Raw genomic sequence first — 24,712 nt, 5'->3', positions numbered from 1 at the left:
GGGAGATATTTCCATATTGAAATATAAACTTCTGTTCTTTTTCCACGGTTCTACTATATTACATTATTTAATCAGTCCTATACTGATAGACTTTTAGGGCCTTTTCTAGTCTTGATACTACAAATACTGTTGCATTGCAGCTTAAAATATTTCATGTTTGCAGGTATGTCTAGAAGGTAAATTCTGGATGTAAAATTGCTAGACACTGACAGATTGCCCTGCATAATGATTTTACCTCCCACAAGCAACGAATGAAATGTCTTATTTTCTAAGTCTCTTCAAAACGATGTTGTCAAATATTTCCATTTATCAATCTGATGGGAAAATACCCCAAAGTATAGACTTTGTTTTTTCATTGCCTTTTTCTCTCCTTTAAATGTATTTTATTGTATTTTGGGTAAAAGTTAACACAACTTCTTATGAAGCTTCCTTCATACACAGACACATACCCTGTATGTAGATGCATCAGTATGTGCCTACATTATACATACACATGGCTTTATTGTTGTCAAGTCGGGTGTGACTTACAGTGATCCTGCATATGGCTTATAAGGAGCAGCTGGTGGGTTTGAACCACTGATCTTGCTGTTAGCAGCCCAGTGCTGATCCTACAACACCACACCTACATATACCCTTATATCTGTATGCATTTGTATACCTGTATGTATGTATGTCATAGCATTTACCCATACTTCTTAGTGACATCATTTTCCCATGTCAGGCTGTGCACACTTCACCCATGTTTTACCTCCCATCACCGAAAATGACCAGTTTCTACAATGTCCTCTCAGTGTAGTTTTTAATAAATGAAGTTGAACACTTTTTATTTACTTGAGAGCCATTGAATTTCTTTTTTTCTGTGAGTGTAATAATGGTGTGTGGGGCCTCAGCTGACCTCCTTTGCTTTTTACAAAGGGGAAGATGAATCAAATGCCACATCAGCCTAAGGCCGATTCCTATGAGGCAGGGGTCAGAAATGCCTGCACCCTCTTTCCTCCTTTGCTAGTTCTAACACAGCACTGTACTTTTCTGCTGGGCTCTATAATCCGTTACAATGGCCACACAAATGCAGGCACACTCATGCACAATTGTGGGCTTTGTTCAGGATGTTATCAGGTTATAATTCAGGATCAGAAATGCTCAGTTTAGGATTCTTCCAGTTGGTAGCATCACTTTTCAGCTGTGCCCACAGGCACACTTCTCTCTGGTCCTTGGCCTCTGGCCTGCTTGGGCAAGTGTTAAAAAGTTCCTTTAGCACTGCTAATAAATTCCCAAAGGGGACCCCATTGCTGAAGCCGGAGGCCAGCTCCACAGGATAGCAAACTCCAACGAAGTGCCTAGAGTCAAGCTACTCCCCAAGGGAGCCCCCACTTGTTCCCTTGGGGCTGGATGGCTCACTGCTCTGTCTAGTGCTCTTGTTACTGCTGCCACTGTTTCTCCAGGGTCATGGTCTGTGTCTGTTTCTTCTCTGGTATCACAGCTCTGTCTCCTGTATTGAGGAGGTTCCATTTGTAAGGATCTCAGGGTCCAAATGAGGCACTCGATTCCTGGCTCTTCTTTCATGATGGTAGTGAGGGCCCCTATTCCTGCTTCTGAGGTGGTCAAACTAGTGGGCTAGCTCACCAACGAATTCCCTCATTAGATTTCCACACCCCTCATTTGCATAGTCCTACCTAGGCATTTGATGGGTATTAATAAAGATTATGACTACAGGAGTCATTTCAAGTAATTCAGGTTCTTGGTCTTTGTTTCTAGGAACTCTCTTAGGGAGACTAAGTTAAGTCACTCTTTGTGCTAATAGGCACAGCTAGTTCTCCTACTTTTGTCATATTGTAATATTCCTTTTTTATATAGTCACATCTCTGTCTTGCCTTCATAGTCTGCCACAGTTATAGAGGAATTCTCGGTCTTTGGGTGTGCCCGTGGAAGGTGGGGTGCAGCTGTGCCTCTTTGGGGCCATCCTGAGGAGTTGCATAGGCCCCATTGAATTGACTACGTGACGCCATATAAACGCAGTGGAAGTGTGTTCAGCCAGCAGTCTGTCTGCTCTTGGAGGGGAAGGGCAGAGATAGGAGGCCACTTGGGGGCAGCTGTAGGTGGGAGAAACTTGCTGAATGATTCTGAGTTCCTTTTTAGCACTTGGAAAATAGTTCTCTAGTAAGCAGCTCTTAATAGATTCTCCTGCTCCTCAGACTTTGGAATGTACTTTTTTCTCTTGTGAGGGTTCTATGGCCCTGAAGTATTGTGGCAGATGGTCCTGGGTGGTAAGTCGCACTCCTCATGGAGGACTACGGATCAGGTGCTGTGACAATTCATCCCTTACTCTGTCCTGGGACTTGCTTCACCCTGGGCTGTTATCTATGCTGAAGCAGCAAGATTCCCCAGTAATCCCAGGAGACCTTTTGCTAAGCTTACTGAACAAATTATTTCGAATGTTAGGGCCCTAAAACTTGTTCTCAGATGAGCAGGGACTACCACAGAGCCATTCCACCTGGGATCTCCCTCCTCCTTGTTCGTCTTAGTAGTGTCCGTGCTTCCATGCCTGGTTTGCAGACTGGTCTCATTGTCTGCAGGCTCTTTGCCCAACCAGATGTATCTCTTCCAACCACAACTCAAACCTTTCTGATGCCTTGTGGTTTGATGTAGTCAGGCTTCTGGGATTTTCTGCTGGGTGTGTGGGGGGGGGGGGCGGGGTGGGTAACCCATCCTACACAGGTGGATCTTGTCAAGCAGGTGTAATAGCTGGCCACGTTCTAAGTAGGCCTTGATTAGACTGTGAGGGCCTGCAAGTATCACTAAGTTCTGGAGGCAAAGGCCTCTATTGGCTTCCTCTGGCTTCCAGACCAAAGTACCGAGTGACCCAAGAGCAGAGCATCCCAGAAGACTCTGATGTGGGCTAGGAGCTGGCTGACCCTGGAGTCAAGGCTCCTGGGTCAACTTACTTTGTATGAGGTAGATTTTGACTTCATACACAAATGGTCTGTTCTTCAATTATGACCTTAGGCTTACATGGGTTTCTATGCCTTATTTCAGATACGAAAGTCTGTGAGACTTGATGGAGTTTTAGCAGGGTTTGAGCCAGAGAGCTCCATTTTAATAGTCTTGGTACACAGTTGTGTCCTGGTGGCTGACTCTAGTTGTGGTGGGAGGGTCCTCAGTTCTGCACCCCTGAGTGGTTGCCTTGTATGTCTTCCTTGACCTTCACCCCCCATGTGTCCTGGCTTTTGTCTTGCCAGCATGCCAGTGTGGAGAGCACCCCATCCCTCCAGTCTTCAGCCACCTTCTCAACAGCAACAACCTCCGCCTCGAGTGCCACATCCTCAGGGGTCAGCCTTCCCAGTAGCATGAACCCAGTGAACAGCCTCTGCCTGGGTGGGACCACCGTGAGTGCGGCCAGCAGCAGTACCAGGGCCGCACCCTTGGTCACCTCAGGTATGTGCTCCAGGGGCCTCCCATCAGATGTGTGCATTTGGCCTCACAGGCAGAATGCCTGGAGATGGCTGCCAGCATCAGTCTCATCTTCACCCACTGCTGGCTTGTGGTGGTCGTCTTTATGCTGCCTTAGGAGCTGGTTAGAGTCTGGGTACATGGGTGGTGACTTAGGCAGGACTCTTGGCAGTCTTTGTTTTCCTTGCTCCTCAGTCTTTTCTGTCCTGTTTTTCCTTGAGCTGAGATGACTTGGCGACTTGGGTTGCTCCTGGCTGCTCTTGGTGACCCATCAGCCAGGATAAGCTTGTCCTGGTAGTCTGTGTGGTACAGCAGACTGCTAGGGCAGAAAATGCTAAACCCACCTTTGCAACAGTTTCCCTTCTCTGGGTTCTGCCTGGCCTGCCCCACTCCTTGTGTGCTGGGGGCCAGATTGTTCCTCCTGTTGAGATTTGGTCAGTGCTGTGTGATTTTTAAGGATGGGTGAGTGGTGCCTTGTCACTTCATTAAAATGTTGCCTTGCAGGCAAAGCGCCCCCCAACCTGCCCCAGGGGGTGCCTCCGCTGCTGCACAACCAGTACATCGTGGGTCCAGGAGGACTGCTTCCCGCCTACCCGGTGAGCGCACGGTGGAGCTCTTGGCCGGCCCCAGCACCTCTGACCTCAGGGGCTGGCACCTGGCAGGACCTGGTGAGGGGGGCTTTGGGTTGGGCTGGGGGTGCCCGCCTTGGGCTATTGCATTTTCCTGAGTTCCCCTTTCTCTGCCCTCCATTCCCGTCTAGACCCATAAAGGCAGAATATACTTCCCACAGCACTTGCTTCAGGCCCCTTTCCCATATCCCCACCCTTGTGCTGGCTTCCCATATGGGCCTGGGCATCCTGGGGAGGAGTGGTCCCCAACATGCCCTTTCTGGTCCTTACAGATTTATGGTTACGAGGAACTCCAGGTGCTACAGTCCCGGCTGCCAGTGGTGAGTGGGGTGGGGCCGGTGGTCCGTTGAGTCTCCTCTGGCCTTGATTCCCCGGCCAGGCCCTCAGGAGACAGACCTAGAGCACCTGTCAGCACTACCACTTAGATGGCTGATTCCAGGCTGGGCGGAGCCCATAGCTTGGGCATATGAGTGTTCTTTGGTTTTCCTTGGGAAGCAAGAAGGCCATTGGGCAGTGACCCCAGTATGCAGCTCCCCTACTAAGTGTGGGCCCATCTCTCCTTCCCACTGTTTTTTCTGAGAAAACCTATGAAATGAGCATGAGGTTGCTTATAAAGCTTCCTAAGTCTTAAAGCACCAGTGTGTCTCTCAACCCTTCACAGCATCTCCCTGGTCTGGCCTCCCATCCTGTGCTGGTCCAGGTTGTTCCCTGGTTAGTACAGAATCCCTGTGAGGTTGGACTTGCTTCTGTGCCCCTGGACATGGCCACATGCATTCACAGGATTTCAGTTGAGGGCATGGGAGCAGGCAATTGGCCTTCCTGGACAGCCACTCCCTTCTTACTCCAGCATTTCCCAGACTTCTAGTCAATTCAGGCAGCTCAGGGCATCCGATAGAGACTGTCTGATGGTGGAAGCCGTTTGGACAGCAGGTGTCCCCTCTACTGGATGTGGTCTAACCTGTTCCCGAAGGAAGCAGCTCTCTTCCCCAGGGAGGTACCACCTGTTGCACTTCGCCAGCCACAAAGAGCTCAGGGATGTACTGGTACCTCCTGGTCTTGGCCTGGACAACCTCCCAGATAACAGCTGTGAAAGCTCTTGTCCCTCAGGAACTTAATCTTCCAGAATTATTTCCTAAGTTAGAGCCCTGTGGCTGGGGGGCTCGTTTGCCATGTTGCACCAGCAGCTGCACATCCCAAAAAGTTAATAAGATGGCAGATCTCAAAGGAGGTTCATGGATCTGAGGTCTCAGGCAATGCTTGGGCCTTAGGGCTTTGTGAGGGAATGGGACGTGACCTTGGTCCTCACATGCTCAGGAGGAAACTTCTAAACCCTCTGGTCCAGTAGCCTCAGGGCATTCCCGGTGGAGTGCAAGAGGTGGTCCTGAGAACTGTTATACCTGCCGGACTTTTCCCCTGTGCCAGGGCAGAGAGACCTCTCAGCCAGTTCTGGGCCTCTTTGTCCCCAGAGTCCTGCTTGCACCCCCACCCCACTGGCTCCTGCTCTTTAGAACTTTTCTCACAGAATCTCTGGGAGAGATGGATGTGTGAGATTGGGTCTCTAGTACTCTGCCTGGAGAACATAACAGGTTGGTCCAGTTAGTCGAGCAAGGGCCACCGTGCTACCCCACAGTGCCCATCACCACTCCCGCTGAGTTCTACATGTGCTGCCCTCTGGATGTGACGTCCTGCTGCGCGTCTGTTCTCCCCGGGGGACGAGACCACTTTGCTGATGGAGCCCTGGTCTCTCCTAGGATTACTATGGAATTCCCTTTGCTACGCCCACAGCCCTTGCCAACCGAGATGGGAGCCTAGCGAATAATCCATATTCAGGTTTGTTTGTTCAGTGGGCGGGCTGATTGCAAGAGTATAAATCAGAAGGGCTCCAGGCCACCTCAATTCCACATGGGAGCTGGCAGCCAGGCCTGCGCGTCTCTGGGAACCGGGCTGGTTGCATCTGTTTCAGTAGGAGACACCAACCCGAACCAGTGCTCCTCTTTCCCTAGGTGACGTCACCAAGTTTGGCCGAGGTGACTCTGCATCCCCTGCACCCCCCACCACACTAGCGCAACCACAACAGAGTCAGCCTCAGAGCCACCACACAGCCCAGCAGCCCTTTGTGAATCCCACGCTGCCACCAGGCTACAGCTACACTGGCCTCCCGTACTACACAGGCGTGCCCAGTGCCTTCCAGTATGGACCCGCCATGTTTGTGAGTATATGTAGGATGGGGAGGGTCAGTCTGCCCTGTCCTTGGCGAAAGCTAAACTGAGACCTAAATTCCAGCGTATGGGAGTAATAGCAGAGGTTGGTGTCCCCCGAGTCTTCAGGAAAGGTTGGGCTGAGGGCATTAGTTCTTTTCGGGTTTTGGTTCCAGCATGTGTTAATGCCCCCTTGGTTGTGGGTTTGCCAGCTGTGCCCAAGTCTGAGGCAGGGGACCCTACTTGCCCATCAGGTCCCTCCAGCCTCAGCCAAGCAGCATGGTGTGAACCTCGGCACCCCCAGCACGCCTTTCCAGCAGGCCAGTGGCTATGGCCAGCACAGCTACAGCACTGCTTATGATGACCTGACCCAGGGGACAGCAGCTGGAGACTACACCAAAGGCGGCTATAGTGGATCATCACAAACACCAAACAAGTCTACAGGTTCTGGGCCTGGCAAAGGTAGTGTCTACCCTTCCTTCCCATGACTGAAACCCTGAGTAGTTGTCTCCTACCCTGACTCCCTTTTGGGTAAGACGACCCCAGCGTTCCCCTGGAGCTGGGGCCACCTGCTGCGAGAAACAGTGGTTTTTCCTTCCAGGACCATCAGTGTCTTCAAGCACCACTGGTCTACCTGATATGACTGGTTCTGTCTACAACAAGACTCAGGTGAGGGGAGTGCACCAGGTGGACAGGTAGAGTGGTGTGAGGTTCACCTGAGCCTGACACGCTCTTCTTTGCCCTGCAGTCTTTTGATAAGCAGGGATTTCATGCAGGAACCCCTCCACCATTCAGCCTGCCCTCAGCCTTGGGCTCCACTGGGCCTCTGGCCCCTGGAGCTGCCCCTGGCTACGCGCCTCCCCCGTTCCTGCACATTTTACCTGCCCACCAGCAGCCCCACTCTCAGCTGCTGCACCACCACCTCCCACAGGATGCCCAGGTGAGCCCTCTACTGGGGACAGTCACCCTGCCCTGGGTCAGGGGCTCCACTCCAGCCTTCATTGCCTTCTTTCCTCCTCAGAGTGGCTCTGGTCAACGCAGCCAACCTAGCTCCCTGCAGCCCAAGTCCCAAGGCTCGAAGCCCGCCTACGGCAACTCTCCATACTGGACAAACTGAACCTTGAAGAGGGGTGGGCTGGGGTGGGGCTTACCCCGGGCAGAGAGAACACATGGAGCCTGGCACCCGTTTTCTAGAATTTCTGAGACGTTAACTGTGTCAGCAGAGCCTCTGGGGAGCCTGCCCCCAGCCTCGCTGTTGTATGTAATGTATTTATGTATGTATTTGTAAATGGGATAGACGTCTTGGGGTCGTGGGGGCGCCCCTCTTCCAGCTGTAGCAAAGCAAGCCCCCTTCCCTCTGCCCTCAGGCCGTGTCCATACAGCCCCCTGCCCACCCACCTGCTAGCAGCAGTCTTTGGAAAGGCTGGTTCCAGGCAGTTGGGGTCAGGTACCAATGAAGAATCACGACTTGTTTCACTCCATTGTAAACATTATTTGAGGCGTTCCCCTATGTAATTACCTTTTTTTTGGGGAGGAGGGGGGAACTTTTGTCACCTGACCTGGGACTAGCAGAACCCCCTAACGCCTCCCACCCCAACAGAACTGGGCACCTGCTTCTCTTCTGCTCAGGTCTGTCCCTAGAGACTTGCCTTTCTCGGGCTGACCAGGCAGCACCCCCTTTTAAAAAGAATCAGAGACAGGATTCCCCTTCTGTGAGAGCGCATCTCCGGGCAAAGGCTCCTCTACCCCAGTTGTCCCCAACCAGCTGGACAACTGCTTCAGGGTTTTTCTCTTTTCACCCAAACTCCACCTAATAAAGTTCTGAGAGCATGCGTGGTCTTTGTGTGGTGACTGAGGGCGGAGCGAAGACACATGCTGTCCCAGAGCTGAAGTGGCTATATATAAAAGGCCCTTCTCTTGCTTCTCTCCAGCCAGTCAACGTCCAGGGATTGAAAAGGTAAATGATAAGGCTGAAAAAACAGGCCTCCAGACATGGCATCAGCAGTGTTAACTGCTATTCTTGCAACCCTGTCACAGACTTACGAAAAGGGTACTCATTCTTCCTAAACTTCAGATGACATTACAGCCTTATTTATGCAAATCCAAAAATTGAGAGCAATGTTCTAGGGCTGAGATAAAATATGAGGGACTATTTGAGGAAGTTTATGGAAAGAAAAAAAAGATGGAATTTTCCCACCAACTTTTTGAAGTCCCCTGTTAAGTCTACAGGTGCAGTACTACCTTGTAAACCTGTCCATCCTTTGCTTTTCATCAACCACTCAATCTTAATAGGGGTCAACCAGTGGTAGAAGAGATAACTACTAAGTCAGAATGGCATAAAGTTAGCAAGTAGGTCTAAGCTAAATGTCTGCTCCATAAAGTCACAAGAGGCCAGGATTCTGAGCAACCCTGCAGGGTTCCACTCTTCCCTCATGCTTCCAGGCCACCAGTATAGGAGTCCTTCACAGCTACTATGCTCCAACCAGGCTACATAGATGAACAAAGAGCTACTTCAAAGTCAATACTGGGTTAGTCCAGGGGCACTGGCTTCCCTTTTCTGATCTTAGCCTCTGAAGTCACCTAGCTGCAGCAGTCACTTCATTGGTCGTTCACCTGTTAACACAGTTTGGGACTGTGGTTAGAAAAATGGGCAGTGTTCACAACTGTAACTAAGAACTTTTGTTAAGCAATGTGTTGTGCCCTATCTACCTCTGTAAGACAATAATGGTGAAAATAAAGTGCTTGCCTAAGGAGAGCAGTAGAGCACTCCTCTAGTCCTTCCTTATCTGTTCACATTAGCAGACTGTGCCCTACTTTAAAGTTACATTAAAAAGCTCCTTTAAACATTAGTGAGAATTGGGATGTGTATAGTTACCCATGAAGGTAAATGCCACTGGGCAGGATGTTCTAAAAAAACAGGTCAGTGAGTCTTCAGTTTTCAACTGATTTCTGGATGTAAATAACCTGAAATGTAACAGCAAGCAAAGATATTTAGAGACTTAAAAAAAAAAGGATGATCCCATAGGGAAGTAGCAATACAGGTATATTTTATTTCACATTTTATTAGTAGACAGATGGGCAAAAAGACAAAATAAAGCACTAAAAGGAAAGTCAACACAAAATGCATCAGATAATCCTTTCTCATAAGTTAAACTGAAGAAAAACATCTACAATTTCAACTAAGAAAACTATTAAAGTCAGGTGAGTCCTTGCTGGTTTCAAAATAGTTGAAAATTGCATCTGAATCTTTATAGTTGTAAATGTAAACCTTGTTTACCAGGATGGAAGGAGTGGAGAGTTAATTTTCAGTGGAGAACTATACATTTTCCCCTTCAATCTCTTACTGTGTTATGTCCCAAACAAAAGGAGGAAACCAGCAAGTAAAGAAGCAAATAATTATCGGGAATAGGGAAAAAAGGGACTACAAAAGTTTGGCTAATAGAACAGAACTCTGGAATGATGATAGGAAGGTGGTGGAAGGAGACTGAGAAAAGCAACAAGGGAATCCTGATGGTACACTGTTCTCCCCAGCCTCCAAATACACAGAACTAAGGGAGCATCCAGTGAGGTCTCATCTAGAATCAGAGGCAGTCTACTAAAGTTCGTGTCACCAAATCATCAGCACAACTGTACTCAACAAGATTCTGGCATGAGCCTGAGACTTCCATTCCCCAAAAGAAAAAACAAAACAAAAACAAAACCAATTACATACTCATTAGTTCCCCCAGAGGATGTGTTCCAGGGACAGAGCTCTTGACCTAACATCTGGATTTCATAAGTCAGGTTGTGCTTACAGGTAACACACCCCACAGTCTTTTCTAGAACTGATTACACTCATCAGAGGTGAGTTTGGCCTTCAATAGTAACATGGTAAAGGGCTGAGAGGTACAACCTCCACCTGGCTCTCTGGCTCCCTGAGTCAATGTGCAACAGAGGCTGTTAAGACCTAATGGGACAGGGCTGAGCAGCACAGCACCTCCCACCAGGTGAAGGTACCTGGCCAGACCTAGGGAAGATGCTTCAGCAGGAAGGGGAAAGGCAGGCTCAATGGTAGGGCGCCAGGAGTAAGACCAAGCAGCTGACTGTGAACCCAGGTCGGGGAGGGGTGAGATCAGAGACTTTGGCTCCATTAGATCTGCAAGTTATCTGGATGCATCACTTAAGAAATGTAGGGAGTAAAGAGCTACTTCCGGAATCATCCTCTGAGAGTTTGCAGCCAGACAACTTGAGAGCATTTTGTCATAAAGAGCTCTTTTGTTCCCTAAATCTGGCTGAAATTACTAGCTTCAGGGGTACAAGTAACAGCCCTGGCCCCATGGGGATTGGGCGTAAAGCTTACAGGACCAGGCTCATCAATGTCCCATAGGAACTTTCCACTTTAAATATTCCTGCTTAATATCAGACCACACATTTTGGAGGTTAGAGGGGACTGCTAGGGGAGTAGTCAGCAAATGTTTGGAGATTGAAGAGTGAATGAAAACCCTGAGATCAGAAAGGAAGGAGGAGCTGAGGAAGGAATCCATCTATTGCACCCTGCCCAGAATCAGCCCTTTGATTCTTTCTGGGCTACAATCTGAAGCAAAGGGAGTTGGCAGGAGTGCACAAGGTCCTGGAGTTAGGCTTTGTTGTATTTTCCTTCCAAAATCTATGATTTTACATTTTAGAGGTTTTCCCTACTGACAGAATCTTGCTCCATGGCCTCCTCCACCCCCATAAGAAACCAAAAATCAACCTCAAGTTCTGAAGTCCCTGGTTGGTGAAGACTGCTGGATCTCAATACTGATTGAAGCAACACATGATTGAGAACAGGGACTCCAGCTGCAGGACCTGCATGGCCTGCAGCCACCTTCCTCGCCCTGCCAAAAGAGCCAAAGCAGCCCAAGGCAAGCTCCATGCACATCTGCTTGCACTCCACAGCCAAAGCACAATGGAAGGAGAGAAAAGTCCAGATCACATCCAATGAAGAAAGCGGAACTCATACATTTATCACAATTGGTCAAAGCAGCTCAATGAAAACCAAAACCTTAACACATGCACCTAGGATTAATACTGAGTAAAACTGGCTACTTAACTTCTCCTCCCTCCCCCACCCCCCACGGTCAGAGTGTTATCTTTGAGGTGAAGGCCATGGGAAAAACAAAAAACAGGTCTCCTCTCCCGACAGTGGTCACCAGTAGTTCTGACTTTTCCCCAGCAGCATCAAACCCCCTCCACACACCCCCCCCCAAAAAAGGCATAGTGATTTTTAACCCTTCACTCTTGTTCTCAGCGCTAAAACTCCATATGGACGCACTACTCCCCACATCCTCCCCACCCTCCCTGCTCCCTGGGGGAAAAATAACAAGCTTGCCTTTAAAATAAATAGCAACCAAGTGCTCAGTTCTATGCAAAGTATGAATATTTATTTTAGGTTTTAGATCCCAATTGATTTCAAAAACAAATTCTGATTACTCTCCAATTGGCTGGGGCCTCTGGCAGGATGATCTCAAGCAGGCTAAGTATGTCCATGTGCTCGAGAACCCACTACCAAGCTCAGCACGAAGTCCCCAACATCCACTGTACCCCAGCCTCAGCAAGGAAAAGAAAAAGAAAAAAAAAAATTCGTCACCATGGGGCTGAATAAATGCATACATACTAATGTAATGAGCAGCTAACCTTGGCAAATTTGTTTTGTTTTGTGGGGGGGTTGTATGGGTTTGTTTATTCATTTTCTTTTGCTACCCAGTATATGCAGCACTTGTAAACTCTCAATGGGTTCCCAGCCTTAAATACATTAAACATCTTGATGAATGACTATTTCTTCATGAATCTAAAAACAAACCAAATGTGTTTTGCTGTGAACACTTTGTAGAGACGAAGTGAGGCGGGAGAGTTTGGGTTGTTTTTTTTGTTTTGCTTTTTTGTTTTTTGTTTTTTTTTTTAAAAAAAGAATCAATACAGTGATGGAAGGGAAGAGAATGCAAGAACTCAGCCATTCTGTGGAGGGTCACTTTCTCTCCACTAAGAGGTCCATAAAAAGGAGCAAACTGAGATCCATAAGGGGAGTCAGCAGGAGGAGCCGTGTTTGTTTTCCCCACCCCCTGTGAATAGGTTTTTGCTGAGGGGCCACTGCTAGGTCCCCACTTGCTCCCCTCCCTTTGGCCTGAGTCAGCAGGGCAGTACAGGGGCATCAAAGGAGCACGTCACGATTCCTCATTCCCAGAATCATCATCATCATAACAGTCGGCATCTTCCTCCTCCTCATCTTCATCATCAATGTCGTCGTCATACAAGTCGTCATAAAGCAAATCTGAGCTGTTGTCATTGGAAGGCACTTTAGTTTTGATGCAGTATTCCGCCAGGGTTGTGGGAACCTTCACTCCATCCTTTTCTGCTTCTGCTTTAGTGGCTGAAACCTGTTTCCTAAAGAGAGGACAGAACAGCGTATGTTAGCTCTCTATGGTGAAGAGTGAATTTAAACTGGTCTCTAAATAACCTAGATTCTTTCTGATTCTGCTTTCCAAACCAGTTCCTGTCTGAAAACATCTGACACTCTGGGATACACCGACATTCAGTGTGTCAGGTATCATTTAAAGGAAAATTTTACAATTTTTACTTTTTACATAAAATGGGGGAAAGAAATGATTATGTGAGAGCACTTAACTGATTTTAAATATTGTTAGTCAGAAATCACCTTGAAGTTGTTTCCTTCCCATCTTCTCACCAGGAAATACAAGGGGGCTTCAAAAAGTTTGTGAAATTATCTTTTCATCATTTGTTCACAAATTTGTTAGAGCCTCCTCATCATATAAGCAGCTCCTACAAGTCTTCTAAATGCAACACTCTTCATTTACATTCAACAGTAAAATCCCAATACCTTTTTCCACGGATTCCAAAGACTTGCATGACTCACCTGTCTGCCTTTCCTCCAACTCCAAAGCAGGGCCATCCTGGTCTTTTACAGTAACTTGAACACCTACATAATTTTCTTTCTAGATCAGTTGCTCACCCCTTGATTACACATGACTGGCTCCTGGTCACTCAGATCTCAGCTTAAATAAACAGAACTTCTGGTTGTTGTTAGGTGCCACCGAGTCGGTACCGACTCATAGCGACCCTATGCACAACAGAAAGAAATGCTGCCCGGGTCCTGGGCCAACCTCACAATTGTTGCCACACTTGAGGCCATTGATGCTGCCACTTTGCCAATCCATGCCCTCAATTCAATTCTGACTCATAGTGATCCTGTATAAGGTTTCCAAGGAGCGGCTGGTAAATTCAAAACACCAGCCTGCCTTGGAGTTCAAACCAACCTTGCAGTCCAGTACTAATCCAACAGCACCACACCGCAACTCCAAATATCACCTTAGAGGTGGTCTTTCCTGACAACCCAATTGTGGCCATCTTATTACTAATACTTATCTTTCATACCATGATCTAGTACTTTATTTCCTTTTTATGATCTTTCTTTGTTTCTACTTCACCTCACTAAACATGGACTTCATTTTCTACCTCAGTCACTTGTACTTCTCTCCAGTGCTTAGAACATAGCCTGCCACCCCCATCATTGATTTTATGACTGAATAAAAGGATAAATCATTTCAATCAACACATATGAAAATTCAAGCCTTCAAAGTATTACAGAACCAAAATGAAAACATCAGTCTACCATAGCTGATTTTCCTTCTATGTACCTTTCCCTTCAGAACTCTTTCAGTCTCTGCTGTGGCTATGCCACATTCCCAAGACTTCTAGACTGGAACCTCTTTTCTCCCTCCCAGCACTCTCTCTGGGCTACCTTATCGGCAACCCTGACTGTAAGCAGTGTTATGAGCTGAATTGTGCCACCCACCACCCCCCGAAAATGTGCTGAAATCTTAACCCTTATGCCTGTGAATGTGACTCTGTCATTTCCTTCTGTTACCTTAACGAGGTCAAACCAGAGTAAGGTGAGCCCTAAACCTAATCATTTATGAGTCATAAGAATAGCAAATGGTGGTGGTGGTGGTAGTGGTGTGCCGTGGAGTCAGTTCTGACTCATAGTGACCCTGCATAGGGTTTCTGAGGCTGTAACTCTTTAATGCGAGCAAAAAGCCTCATCTTTGTCCTGCAGAGCGGCTGGTAGTTTCGAACTGTTGACCTTGATGAGGTTAGCAGCCCGACTCATAACCTCTATGCTACTAGAGTCCCTTTAAGAATAGCAAAATAGACATAGAGAAAGAAACAGGGAGAAGAAAGATGCTAAAACATGCCAAGAACTTCAAGGGCTGTTAACAAGGAAGGCCCTAATTCTAGAGCTAGGCCCAAATTTAGACTTCTAACCTAACCCAGAGAAAATAAATTCTTAATTTTAAAGCCACCCACTTTTTTTTTTTTTTAACATTTTAATAAACTTAATTTTTATAGAAGTTTTAGATTAACAGAAACTGTACAGAATTTACACAGTTCCCATATACCCTCCTCCTTATGTCACACAATTTCTCCTATTATGAACACCTTGCATTAATGTTTTTGTTAAGTGCTATCAAGTCAGTTCCAAGTCATAGCAACCCTGTATATTGTTTCTAAGGAGTGGCTGGTGAGCTTGAAACACTGACTCTGCCATTCGAACTGACCTTGCAGTCCTGCATACTAAGCCACACCAGTGTCTTCATAAAACCCTATACATGGTCATTGTGAATCAACTTAGCAACAATAACACCAAAAGCAATGAAAGCTCTTTCAAGACAGCTCTTCTTTTCAACAATTCGTCATGTGGTTTGCCAGTGTTTGGATTACAGTTCAAACCCACCAACCCCTCCTCAGAAATCCTCTACAGACAGGGTTGTTATGAGTAAGAACTGACTCAAGGACACTTAACAACAACAATAGGTGTCTAGTGGGATCTTCAATGTTATTTTAATTTGTGATTCCTTAATAGTATATGGCAGTGAACATAGTTTCATATTCTTATTTTCCATCTGTAAATCTTGTAGGGTAAAGAGCACGGCCAGATATTTGGCCTGTTTTACAACTGAATTGTCTGTTTGTAAAGCCACCCACTTTTGATATTTGTTACACCAGCACTAGGAAAACTAAGATAACCAACACACTCTTTGTGCCAAGAGAATTCTATCAAGCTCCAGCCCAAATGCTTGTGTGCTAGACCCTTATGAAGCCAATTGCCTTCTGGAAGTCTCCACCCTGATGTCCAAGAGGAATCCCAACTCAGGAAATCTAGAACTGCATTTGTCAGGTTCCACCTCTTCCATTTTCTTCTCTCAGTGAAAGGGCTGTTGTTGACGCGCTGCTGAGTTGGTTTTGGCTCATAGCAACCCTGTGCAGGGTTTCCAAGGAGTGACTGGTGAGTTTGAACCACCGACCTTATGGTTCAAACCAACCTTGTGGTTTGAATCCCACAGTGCTTTAATCCCACAGCACCACACTAAGATTCCCAAGACTCCCAATGCAAGGGTATCAATTCCTACAATCAAATCTCACTCCATGTATCTAAAATCCCAATGTCCAACTACTGCTTTACAGTCTGTGTAACTACAAATCCACCTTATTTCCATTGCCACCGCCTTGGTATATTTCATATCTCAGCCTCCCTATTGGTTCCCTGGTCGACTCTGTTCTTCCAGATCTCAGGTGTGATCATCCCTTCCCTCAAACATCTGTAACTGACACCTATGACTTCAATGTCTTTTAACACTGGTTGAGTCTCTTACTTAATTTCCTATTATACCCACTATTCAATTACTGACCTGATTAGGTGCTGAAGACCAGGTCATTATGTGAAAACTGGCGAAACCAGAGAAATGACCCTATCAGATGAAAAAACAGAGGATGCGTACACCATTATATGGTGGTTCCATATGATAAGTACTAGACTGTGAACCACAAAGGTTTGCAGTTTAAGCCCACCAGCCACCCGTGGGAGAAAATGAGGCAGGCTTTCTGCTCCCACGAAGACGTAAAGCTTCTGAAACCCTATACAGCAAGGGTGGGGAACATCTGACCTGCTGGCTGTGTAAGTCCCGTGAAATCCTTTGGTCTGGACCTGCCATCACAGGTTGTTCCAGCCATCACATTAGGGGTGACTTAATTAAATGTTTGACCAAATACAGCAGGCTAATTTTTAAGCTGATAATTTTGTATGGTCCACAAATGATGTTATAATTTATAATTATCCAAAAGGTCCTTTTGTCAGATAAAAGGTTCCCCGCCCCTGCTATAGGGTCACTAAGAGTCGGAATGAACCAGAGAGCACTTAAAAAGAACAACATTATTATGTGAGTGCCAACGTACATCATTACACAACTGCCACAACCCAATCACGGCCAACTGACAAGTAACCTCAACTACCACAATCGGTGTTAATGCACATCTTGAGCCTCACACCTCACTCTGTCTCAAAATAATTGAATAAAATTTTTACTACAGTCATAAATGTAGAATGTTGGAATATAAGATCATTAGTAAGTGAGGAGTAGGTCTACTTCCAAAATCAGACTTTACATTTAAGCAACGCAAAACTAATTATAATTCCCTTGACAGGCTCTGGTTTATACACCACACCTGTGTTTTAGCAAACATGTTTATCTCTTCCAGAAGATGTTTTTTTTTCTTCCCCTTTCTCCCTAAAAAAGGTACAGTCATCTTTAAAAACTCAGATAAGGCATTATCTCTCCCAGCAACTCCACGGTATTGTATCTTCATCCTCTGTATCTTACATGTTGCAGTCGTAATTAGCATGTGACACAGACATCTGATTGTTTTTAAATAAGGAGTCCCGGTGTGGTGCTGTAGGGTAAGCACTTTATTGCTATGTCGGTTAGAACTACAAGGTCAGCAATTCAAATCCACCCACTGCTCCTTGGAAATCCTATACAGGGTGTCTCTATGAGGCAGAACCGACTCAGCGGCTAAACAACAATAAACTTTAAAAAGTGCTCCTTAAAAACTGTATTCAAATCAACTCTGTAACCCCTATATCTGGCCAAAGCACCTGATGCACAATTGGGACATACAAAACGTGAAAGAAAATTTCAGATGAGCAAGAAAAACTTTAAGGTATTATTCAACTATAAAGAGAAATAAAGTTCTGATACAGGTGAACCTTGAAAATATGCCAAGTGAAATAAGTAGAACACAAAAATACAGATATTGTACAATCCCACATATATAAAAGAAAGTGACACTCCAAACTAAGCCAAACCCAACTGCTGCGAGCAAAGCAATTCTGACTCATGGTTACAGAACAGAACTGTTCCATCGGGTTTCTTGGTTGTAGTATTTATGGAAGCAAATTGCCAGGTCTTTCTTTTGCAGTACTGCTGGGTGGGTTAAACATACAACCTTTAGTTAGTATACAAGTGCAAATGTTAGGCCATCCAGGGTCTGAAAGAGACATTCAGACCTCTTTATATATATATATGTGTGTGTGTGTATGTATGTATGTATGTATGTGTGTTGTTCTTGTTGTTAAGTGCCGTCGAGTCGGTGCCGACCCATAGCGACCCTGTACAGGGTTTCCAGGGCTGTAAATCTTTACGGGAACAGAACGCCTCATCTTTCTCCCGCAGAGCAGCTGGTAGTTTCGAACTGCTGACCTTAAGGTTCACAGCCTGATTCGTAACCACTACGCTACCAGTGTGTGTGTGTGTGTGTGTGTGTATATATATTTGTTGTTGTTGTTGTTGTTAAGTGCCATCGAGCCGGTTCCGACCCATAGTGACCCTGAACAGGGTTTCCGAGGCTATAAATCTTTACGGGCCTCATCTTTCTTCCGTGGAGCAGCAGGTAGGTTCGAACTGCTGACCTTGCGGTTCGCAGCACGATTCATAACCACTACCCTACCAGAGCACCTATGTATGTGTGTGTGTGTGTATGTATGTATGTATGTGTATATATATATATATATAAAGAGAGAGAAAGAGGGGATAGACAGACAGACAGACACAGAGATTAGAATAACCATGGGAATATTCATGCCTCCTTCACTTACTAAATCCTTCTTTTCCTTGAATATCAGGCTCCAATTCTAACTGCATTGTGAAGGAGTCCCATTCTTCAATTCTCAGTGTCCACTCCTCTACACTTCTATGGGTTCTATTTATACTAATTATGTTCAAACTTTGGTATATGCCAGTCACAGGGGACGCTGATCAAACAAACAAAAACTGCACAACTAAACAGATGCCCAGGCTTGAGCCTAATACTCTCATTCAATGGCTATAGCAGAGGAAGGAGTTTAAAAGTGACTTCAAAGAACATAAAACTTGGAGAAATGATCTAGATTACTTGGCTGTCAGATGATATGTTTTCTGTCCATTGTTTTTATTGTTTCATTTTACCTGCTATCATGCCAACTAGATTTATCTATACAAATTTTTTCAGTATTTAGTGAACAGCTCCTATGTGCAGGATGAAGTGAAACCATCCTTAGAGTTCTATTTTAACAGTATGAAAGGTAAGTTGAATTTATTACAAAATTCGTGGGTACCATTATGAAAACCTATGTCCTATACTTACAGAATGTTCATAAGATGAATGGTTGAATCTAATACTTTTGAGAACAAAATTACCCTGTTTTATACCTGAAATACCCTGGGGAGTTGTGCTTGTTGCACTTAACAGAAAGTCCAGAATAAGGTCCCTAAAATGATTAAGAGAGAGAATTCACAAAAAACACTAGTTCGAAGTCTGGTTTGTTGGCTCAGGCAGAAATCTACCTCACTCTTCCCACAGTAGAAATCAGAGAGAAATGGAGTAGACTGGATATTTACATCTGATTTAAACCCTGGGTTCTAGAATACACTGTATGGAAGACATAAAGTAATCAAAAAGAAGACAAAACAAAGAACCTTACCTAATGATTTCAGCATACTCTTTGTCTTTTCCTTTACTGTCCCTCCATTTCCTGAACATAACTGAAGCATCCACATTGGCTGGGGAGAAGGTGTTGGGCTCATTAAGCAGAGAGATTACACTTAACAGGATAGTCCTAGAAATGGAAAAAAGGGTCAACTATGAATACTCATTTTCACTGTATTCAAAAGTATCCTGCCTTTTTAAGTACATTCAGATTTTAAATTTTCATTCAAATTTATCAGATATAATTTAATATTAGACTATATTCCGTTTTAGGGGAATGGAAACAGAGTATCATTAAATGTTTTCAATATTAAACTGGCGGATAAGCTAGGAAAAAGCCACTAATGAAGAAAAACACAGGAAACTGAGTCTAGCACAAGGGTCACATGGGTCACATCAGAGGCCATCATTAGATGAATGCTATGGAAAGTACTCTTTCGACTGGCTGCTAAAAGCAGATGTCTAGAAGCTTTAAAAAATTGTGTGTATTATATAAACACACAAAATGTAATAATAAAAAGTATAAATAAAATTTCAACCTCTAAAAAAAATACTGCATATAGAAAAATTACAAACTAAGTAGAGGAGAAAAGATAAAAAGCATAAAATAAATAGCTTCTACAATTTGCTGACCTATACTTATGGATGTAGTAGCTCAAATTACCAACTGAGTGGGAAGGAGTCTCCACATTATTTATCAATCCTACCCCCTTGGTATACATGGACTGGCAACTTAGACATTGGCTACCTAAAATGATGGGGCAAATAAAGGCATTAAGTGATTGGCTTACAAGGTTTCAAGAGAGAGTTTAGTTTAAGAGTGTGTGGGAGAAGACAGAATCCCCACTGAATAGTTTTCATCTTGTCTAGAAGGGTCTGATGAAAAGAGATAGGGATAAGATTCTTATGAGTCAATAGTGAGTAATTGTTATCATGACTAACTGTAACTGTCACAACTATAAAGGTAGAAGTTTTGTAACAAAAAGTGGGGAGTAAAACAAAGGTCCCTAGGATCTTCAAGGGAGAAGAGCACAAGTGGAAGGAGAGACCTTATCCAGAAAAGCAGTGACACCAGAGATGGAGGTAGAGATGGGGACATGGAGAGAGGGAGCCTCCAGCTGAAGAGGCAGACTTACAGAATGTGCCTTTTGGTGGTGTAAATTATTATATATGCCTGAGTGTTTTAATAAATAAATAAAAACCTAAAGTGAATAGAGAGAAACACTGGTAATTGATGGTACATGGAGGGGATTATAATCATTGTAATGAAACAATGTGTATGATTTGTTGGATGTGAAACTGATAATCTGCCCTGTAAACTTTTACTCAATTCACAATGAAAACCTTAAATTTAAAAAAAGGTGGGGAATAGTGATCCTGCTTGGTCACCTTAGAGCAGGTGGTGGGCTGGCAAAGTCTTGCGTATGGGGTCCCCACCCGATCTCCTCCCTCCCTGCCTTCCTCGGATGGCGGCTGTTTATGCTGGACGTGTGGCCAGAGACGGGTAAGGATCATGTGGAACCTCGGCAACCTAAGACAGAGCCATTGCCATGCTGCAATGAGTTTCGATGACAGGTAAGACTGAGGAATTTGCACTGAATGCCTAAGACAGGCAGCGTCCCTTAAACAAACAATAAATAAGGGGGAATCTGATGCAGACCGTGCAGACCAGGTCAGGAGGTCAAGACCCTGTGGGCCCAAGCGTTGTTGACCGTCCAAACCATAGGCTCTGAGGATCAGACTTTAGCCACCTAGTAGACATAGCAAACTGTCCCTCATCTGATTATTCAGTAATGCTTGTTAGTAATCTCATACATGAGCCCTGGATATCCACAGACAAATGTAAAAACCTTTCCTAAAAGCCGAGACTGTAAATTCCAAAAAGGCAAGTCTCCCTCCCCCCAAAAACAAAAAAAAAAAGCTAAAGAGGATAGAGAGAAACACTGTTAACTGATGATATATGGAGGGGATAATAATCAATGTAATGAAACAAGCTATATGAATGGTTGAATGTGAAGCTGATGATGTGCCCTGTAAACTTTAACTCAATCCAAAATAAAAACATTTAATAAAAAAAAAAGGTGGGGAGCAGTCAATCTTACAGTCCAGGAACAGAGGGCCCTAGGACCAGACGAGCACAAGTGGAATGCAGGACCCTATCCAGAGAAGCAGCGACACCAGAGATGGGAGGCAGAGATGAGGACATGGAGAGAGACAGCAGCTGAGGACTCTCAACTCATGGTCAGAGAAAGGCTGTGTGCTGATGGCCAGGAGGCAGACTTGAAGAATGTGCCCTTTGGTTGTTTAAATTATTATATATTCCTGAGTGTTTCTGTGTACATGGCCTGCCCTCCCAACCCCCCGCAAAAAAAAAAAAAGAAAAACAGGGAATGGAAGCAAATACCATTGAATGATGTTACATGGAAGAGATTGTAGTCATTTCAATGAAATGATGGTGTAAAGCCGATGTTCTCCCATGTAAACTATCACTCAGTTCACAATCAATCAACCAATCAAGAGTGTGAGGGGGATGGCAGAGCCCCCACTGAATAGTTTTCATCTTGTCTAGAGGGATCTGATGAAAAGAGATGGGGATAAGATTCTTAGGATTCAACAGTGAGTAACTGTTACCATGAATAATTTCACCTGTCTCAACTGTAAAGGCAGAAGTTTTGTAACAAAAAGGAGGGAGTAGTTGATCTTACAGTCCAGGAGCCAAGGACTCTGGGACCATCAAGGGAGAAGAGCATGAGCAGAACGTGGGACCCCATCCAGAGAAGCAGTGACACCAGAGATGGAGGCAGAGGTGAGGACATGGAGAGATGGAGAGAAGGAGAGAGGGCTCTAGAGAGAGGGATAGAGAGAGAAGAGCTGAGGACTCTAGACTCAAGGAAACAGAATGACTAAGTGCTGACGGCCAAGACGAAGGCTTACAGAATGTGCCCTTTGGTTGTTTAAATTATTATACATTCCTGAGTGTTTTTGTGTATATCCCCCGGCTAAAAAACAAACCAAAACAGAGGAAATGGAAGCAAATACTGTTGAATGATGATGACCGGAGGAGACTGTAATCACTGCAATGAAACGAAGAGTGTAAAACCGATACTGTCCCGTGTAAACTATCCTTCAATTCACAATAAAAACTTTTTTAAAAGTAGCTTCAAGAGTTATATAGGTGGAATAAAGTTTTGGGTTTCTGGGTTGTGCAGCTCACAGCTAAGGCTGCGTCCCCTTGCTCGTTGCCGCCCTCGGTTACAGGCAGCAAGCTTTAGATCATGGCCAGGGGCCTCTGTGGCCAGGCAGGCGTGTAAGTCCGCCTTTCGCTGCCCACGCACTCCCGTGGCCTCTTGGGCCCGCAGGCACCCGCCTCTGCCTGAGCATAGCCCCTCTGAATCTGTAGACCCCTTTGCACCAACCCACATGGCCTCTGAGGTGCTGTCCTAGCTGCCATCACCTCCCCCGAGCCCAAGATGGCCCAGTTATGGCGGAAGGTGGAGAAGTTGGAACTGCACAGCTGCAAACGGCAGTTGCAAGAGATCGAGAGGCTTCTACATCACATGGAGCTGCTGTACCAAAGCGCCGAGAGCAACAACCAGGAGCTCCGCACTTAGGTGGAAGAGCTCAGTAAAATTCCTCATTGTGGAAGAAGCAAAGATAATACAAACTTTGATGTAGAAGTACAAACTCCTTGGTCAAACTCAGATTATTATTATCAAACATATTATAAGGATGTTAGTCTTCTAAATAAAACAACTGAATTCTCAGTTCAACAAAGTCTGGATACTGAAGCTTCTTTCAATTCTAAAGAGGAGTCACAAATAGAAAATGATGCTTATACTGGCACTAATATAACAGAAAAGGTTGAAGGTAGACAAGAAGACCATTTTGTCTCCAATTCAAAGAAGTCAGCATCTGCATTAGCAACAGAAGATACATCTTTAGAAGGTTCATCCATCACTAGCTGAGAGTTTGAGAGCAGCAACAGAAGCTGCTGTATCACAGACTGGATTTAGTTATGATGAGAATACTGGGTTATATTTCGACCATAGCACTGGTTTCTACTATGATTCTGAAAATCAACTGTATTATGATCCTTCCACTGGAATTTGCTACTACTGTGATATGGAATGTGGTAGATACCAATTTCATTCTTGAAAATATTTGCAACCTTATCAGAATTCTAGCACAAAACAAAATAAAGACAAAAAAGTTGAAGAAGAAAAGAATTTGAATGTAGAAGATGAAAGCGCATCCAGTGTTGAGCATATAAACTGCAATGAGGGAAAAAACTTTGCAAATGTGAAAAAGAAATCCAAAAGAGACATTCATTGCAAAAATAGTTCTCCACACTTTACTGTTCCAGTTAATGGAAGCACTGTGGAACCTTCTTGTAATGAAAATATAATTCACCTTCATTTAAAGATGAGCAAATCCTAGAGACTGATAGTGAGCCAAAGAAGGAGAGATTACAGACTCTCAGACCAAGGACAGCTACAAAGAAGATATTACCAGTGAAGGCAGTGTCCCTGCAGAAAACACTGAGGATGAAGATGAAGAAAAAATTTGGCCCCATGTATCAAAGTAATTGTTATTAGATCACCAGTGCTGCAGATAGGATCACTTTTTATCATTACAGCTGTAAACCCTGCTACAATTGGAAGAGAAAGGATATGGAGCACACTCTTCAGATCCCTAAAGTTGGTGTCAGTAAGTTTCATGCGGAAATTCATTTTGACCATGACTTACAAAGTTATGTCCTTGTGGATAAAGGCAGTCAAAATGGCACGATTGTTAATGGAAAACCGATTCTTCAGCTAAAGCTAAATGTGATCCATATGTACTTGAGCACGGAGATGAAGTGGAAATTGGAAAGACAATGCTGTCCTTTCATATTCACCCTGGCAGTGATACCTATATGGCTGCGAACCAGGGAAGGTTAGAGCTCACTTTCGCCTTGATAAGAAAGATGAAACTTTTGTTGGTCCAACACTAAGTAAGAAGGAAAAAAAACTGAAAAGAAGAAAAGAAAGAAAATACGAGTGAAACATGGTTTACAGAATACAGACCATGAAGATGAAAAGGCACTGAAGAATCCGAAATATAGAGTTGGGAAATGCAGGGAACAGATAGGAAGTGAAGGAACTTTCCTAAGACACGATGCACCTGCATCTGTTCATTCTGAAATCACTGATAGCAACAAAGCTCGTAAGATGTTAGAGAAAATGGGTTGGACCAAGGGCGAAGGCCTAGGGAAGGATGGTGGAGGAATGAAAATTCCGATTCAGCTTCGGCGAGCTCAAGCAGGCTTGGGGACAGGGCAAAGCATCGTCAATCGAAGATGTTCACCTTCTCCAAAACAAGAACAAAAAGAACTGGGTCAAAGCACAAGAGAGGTTTGCTGAAAACTTCCCAGAAACTAAACCTCAAAAAGATGCCCCAGGTGAGGCGTACTCAACCTTGGAACAACAGGGCTCTGGGATACGGGGATCTAGGTATAGCTTGAAAAGGGTAAATAATACTAAAATCCTTGACTGCCTTATGAATATTAGTTTCCCTTGCCTACTATTGTAAAATAGACACTTGAGTGGTATAGAAAGGAAT

The 24,712-nt window shown here is 44.9% G+C and overlaps 2 protein-coding genes and 1 pseudogene across 5 annotated transcripts in view; 2 read left to right on the top strand and 1 right to left on the bottom strand.

Annotated features, from left to right (window-relative positions):
* UBAP2 (ubiquitin associated protein 2) overlaps positions 1-7,391 on the top strand; it is a 117,796-nt gene extending 110,405 nt beyond the window's left edge. For all 4 annotated transcript variants that reach the window (XM_006863038.1, XM_006863037.1, XM_006863040.1 and 1 more), the window contains 9 exons: positions 3,237-3,432; positions 3,952-4,043; positions 4,349-4,396; positions 5,828-5,906; positions 6,080-6,285; positions 6,529-6,736; positions 6,876-6,943; positions 7,023-7,214; positions 7,296-7,391. In XM_006863038.1, coding sequence (XP_006863100.1) covers positions 3,237-3,432; positions 3,952-4,043; positions 4,349-4,396; positions 5,828-5,906; positions 6,080-6,285; positions 6,529-6,736; positions 6,876-6,943; positions 7,023-7,214; positions 7,296-7,391 — 1,185 coding nt within the window. The remainder of the gene's footprint in view (positions 1-3,236; positions 3,433-3,951; positions 4,044-4,348; positions 4,397-5,827; positions 5,907-6,079; positions 6,286-6,528; positions 6,737-6,875; positions 6,944-7,022; positions 7,215-7,295) is intronic.
* A 5,065-nt stretch (positions 7,392-12,456) lies between these two features.
* UBE2R2 (ubiquitin-conjugating enzyme E2R 2) overlaps positions 12,457-24,712 on the bottom strand; it is a 106,366-nt gene continuing 94,110 nt past the window's right edge. Inside the window, exons 4-5 of the mRNA XM_006863036.1 lie at positions 19,107-19,241; positions 12,457-12,676 (exon numbers count right to left, since the gene is read on the bottom strand). Of these exons, the coding sequence (XP_006863098.1) occupies positions 12,457-12,676; positions 19,107-19,241 (355 nt within the window). The remainder of the gene's footprint in view (positions 12,677-19,106; positions 19,242-24,712) is intronic.
* Positions 22,387-24,712, top strand: part of LOC102830216 — a 6,131-nt pseudogene continuing 3,805 nt past the window's right edge.

This window comes from Chrysochloris asiatica, unplaced genomic scaffold, assembly GCF_000296735.1.
Source record: "Chrysochloris asiatica unplaced genomic scaffold, ChrAsi1.0 scaffold00053, whole genome shotgun sequence".
Lineage (NCBI taxonomy): Eukaryota > Metazoa > Chordata > Mammalia > Afrosoricida > Chrysochloridae > Chrysochloris > Chrysochloris asiatica.
This window is presented reverse-complemented; position numbering and strand designations above follow the sequence as displayed.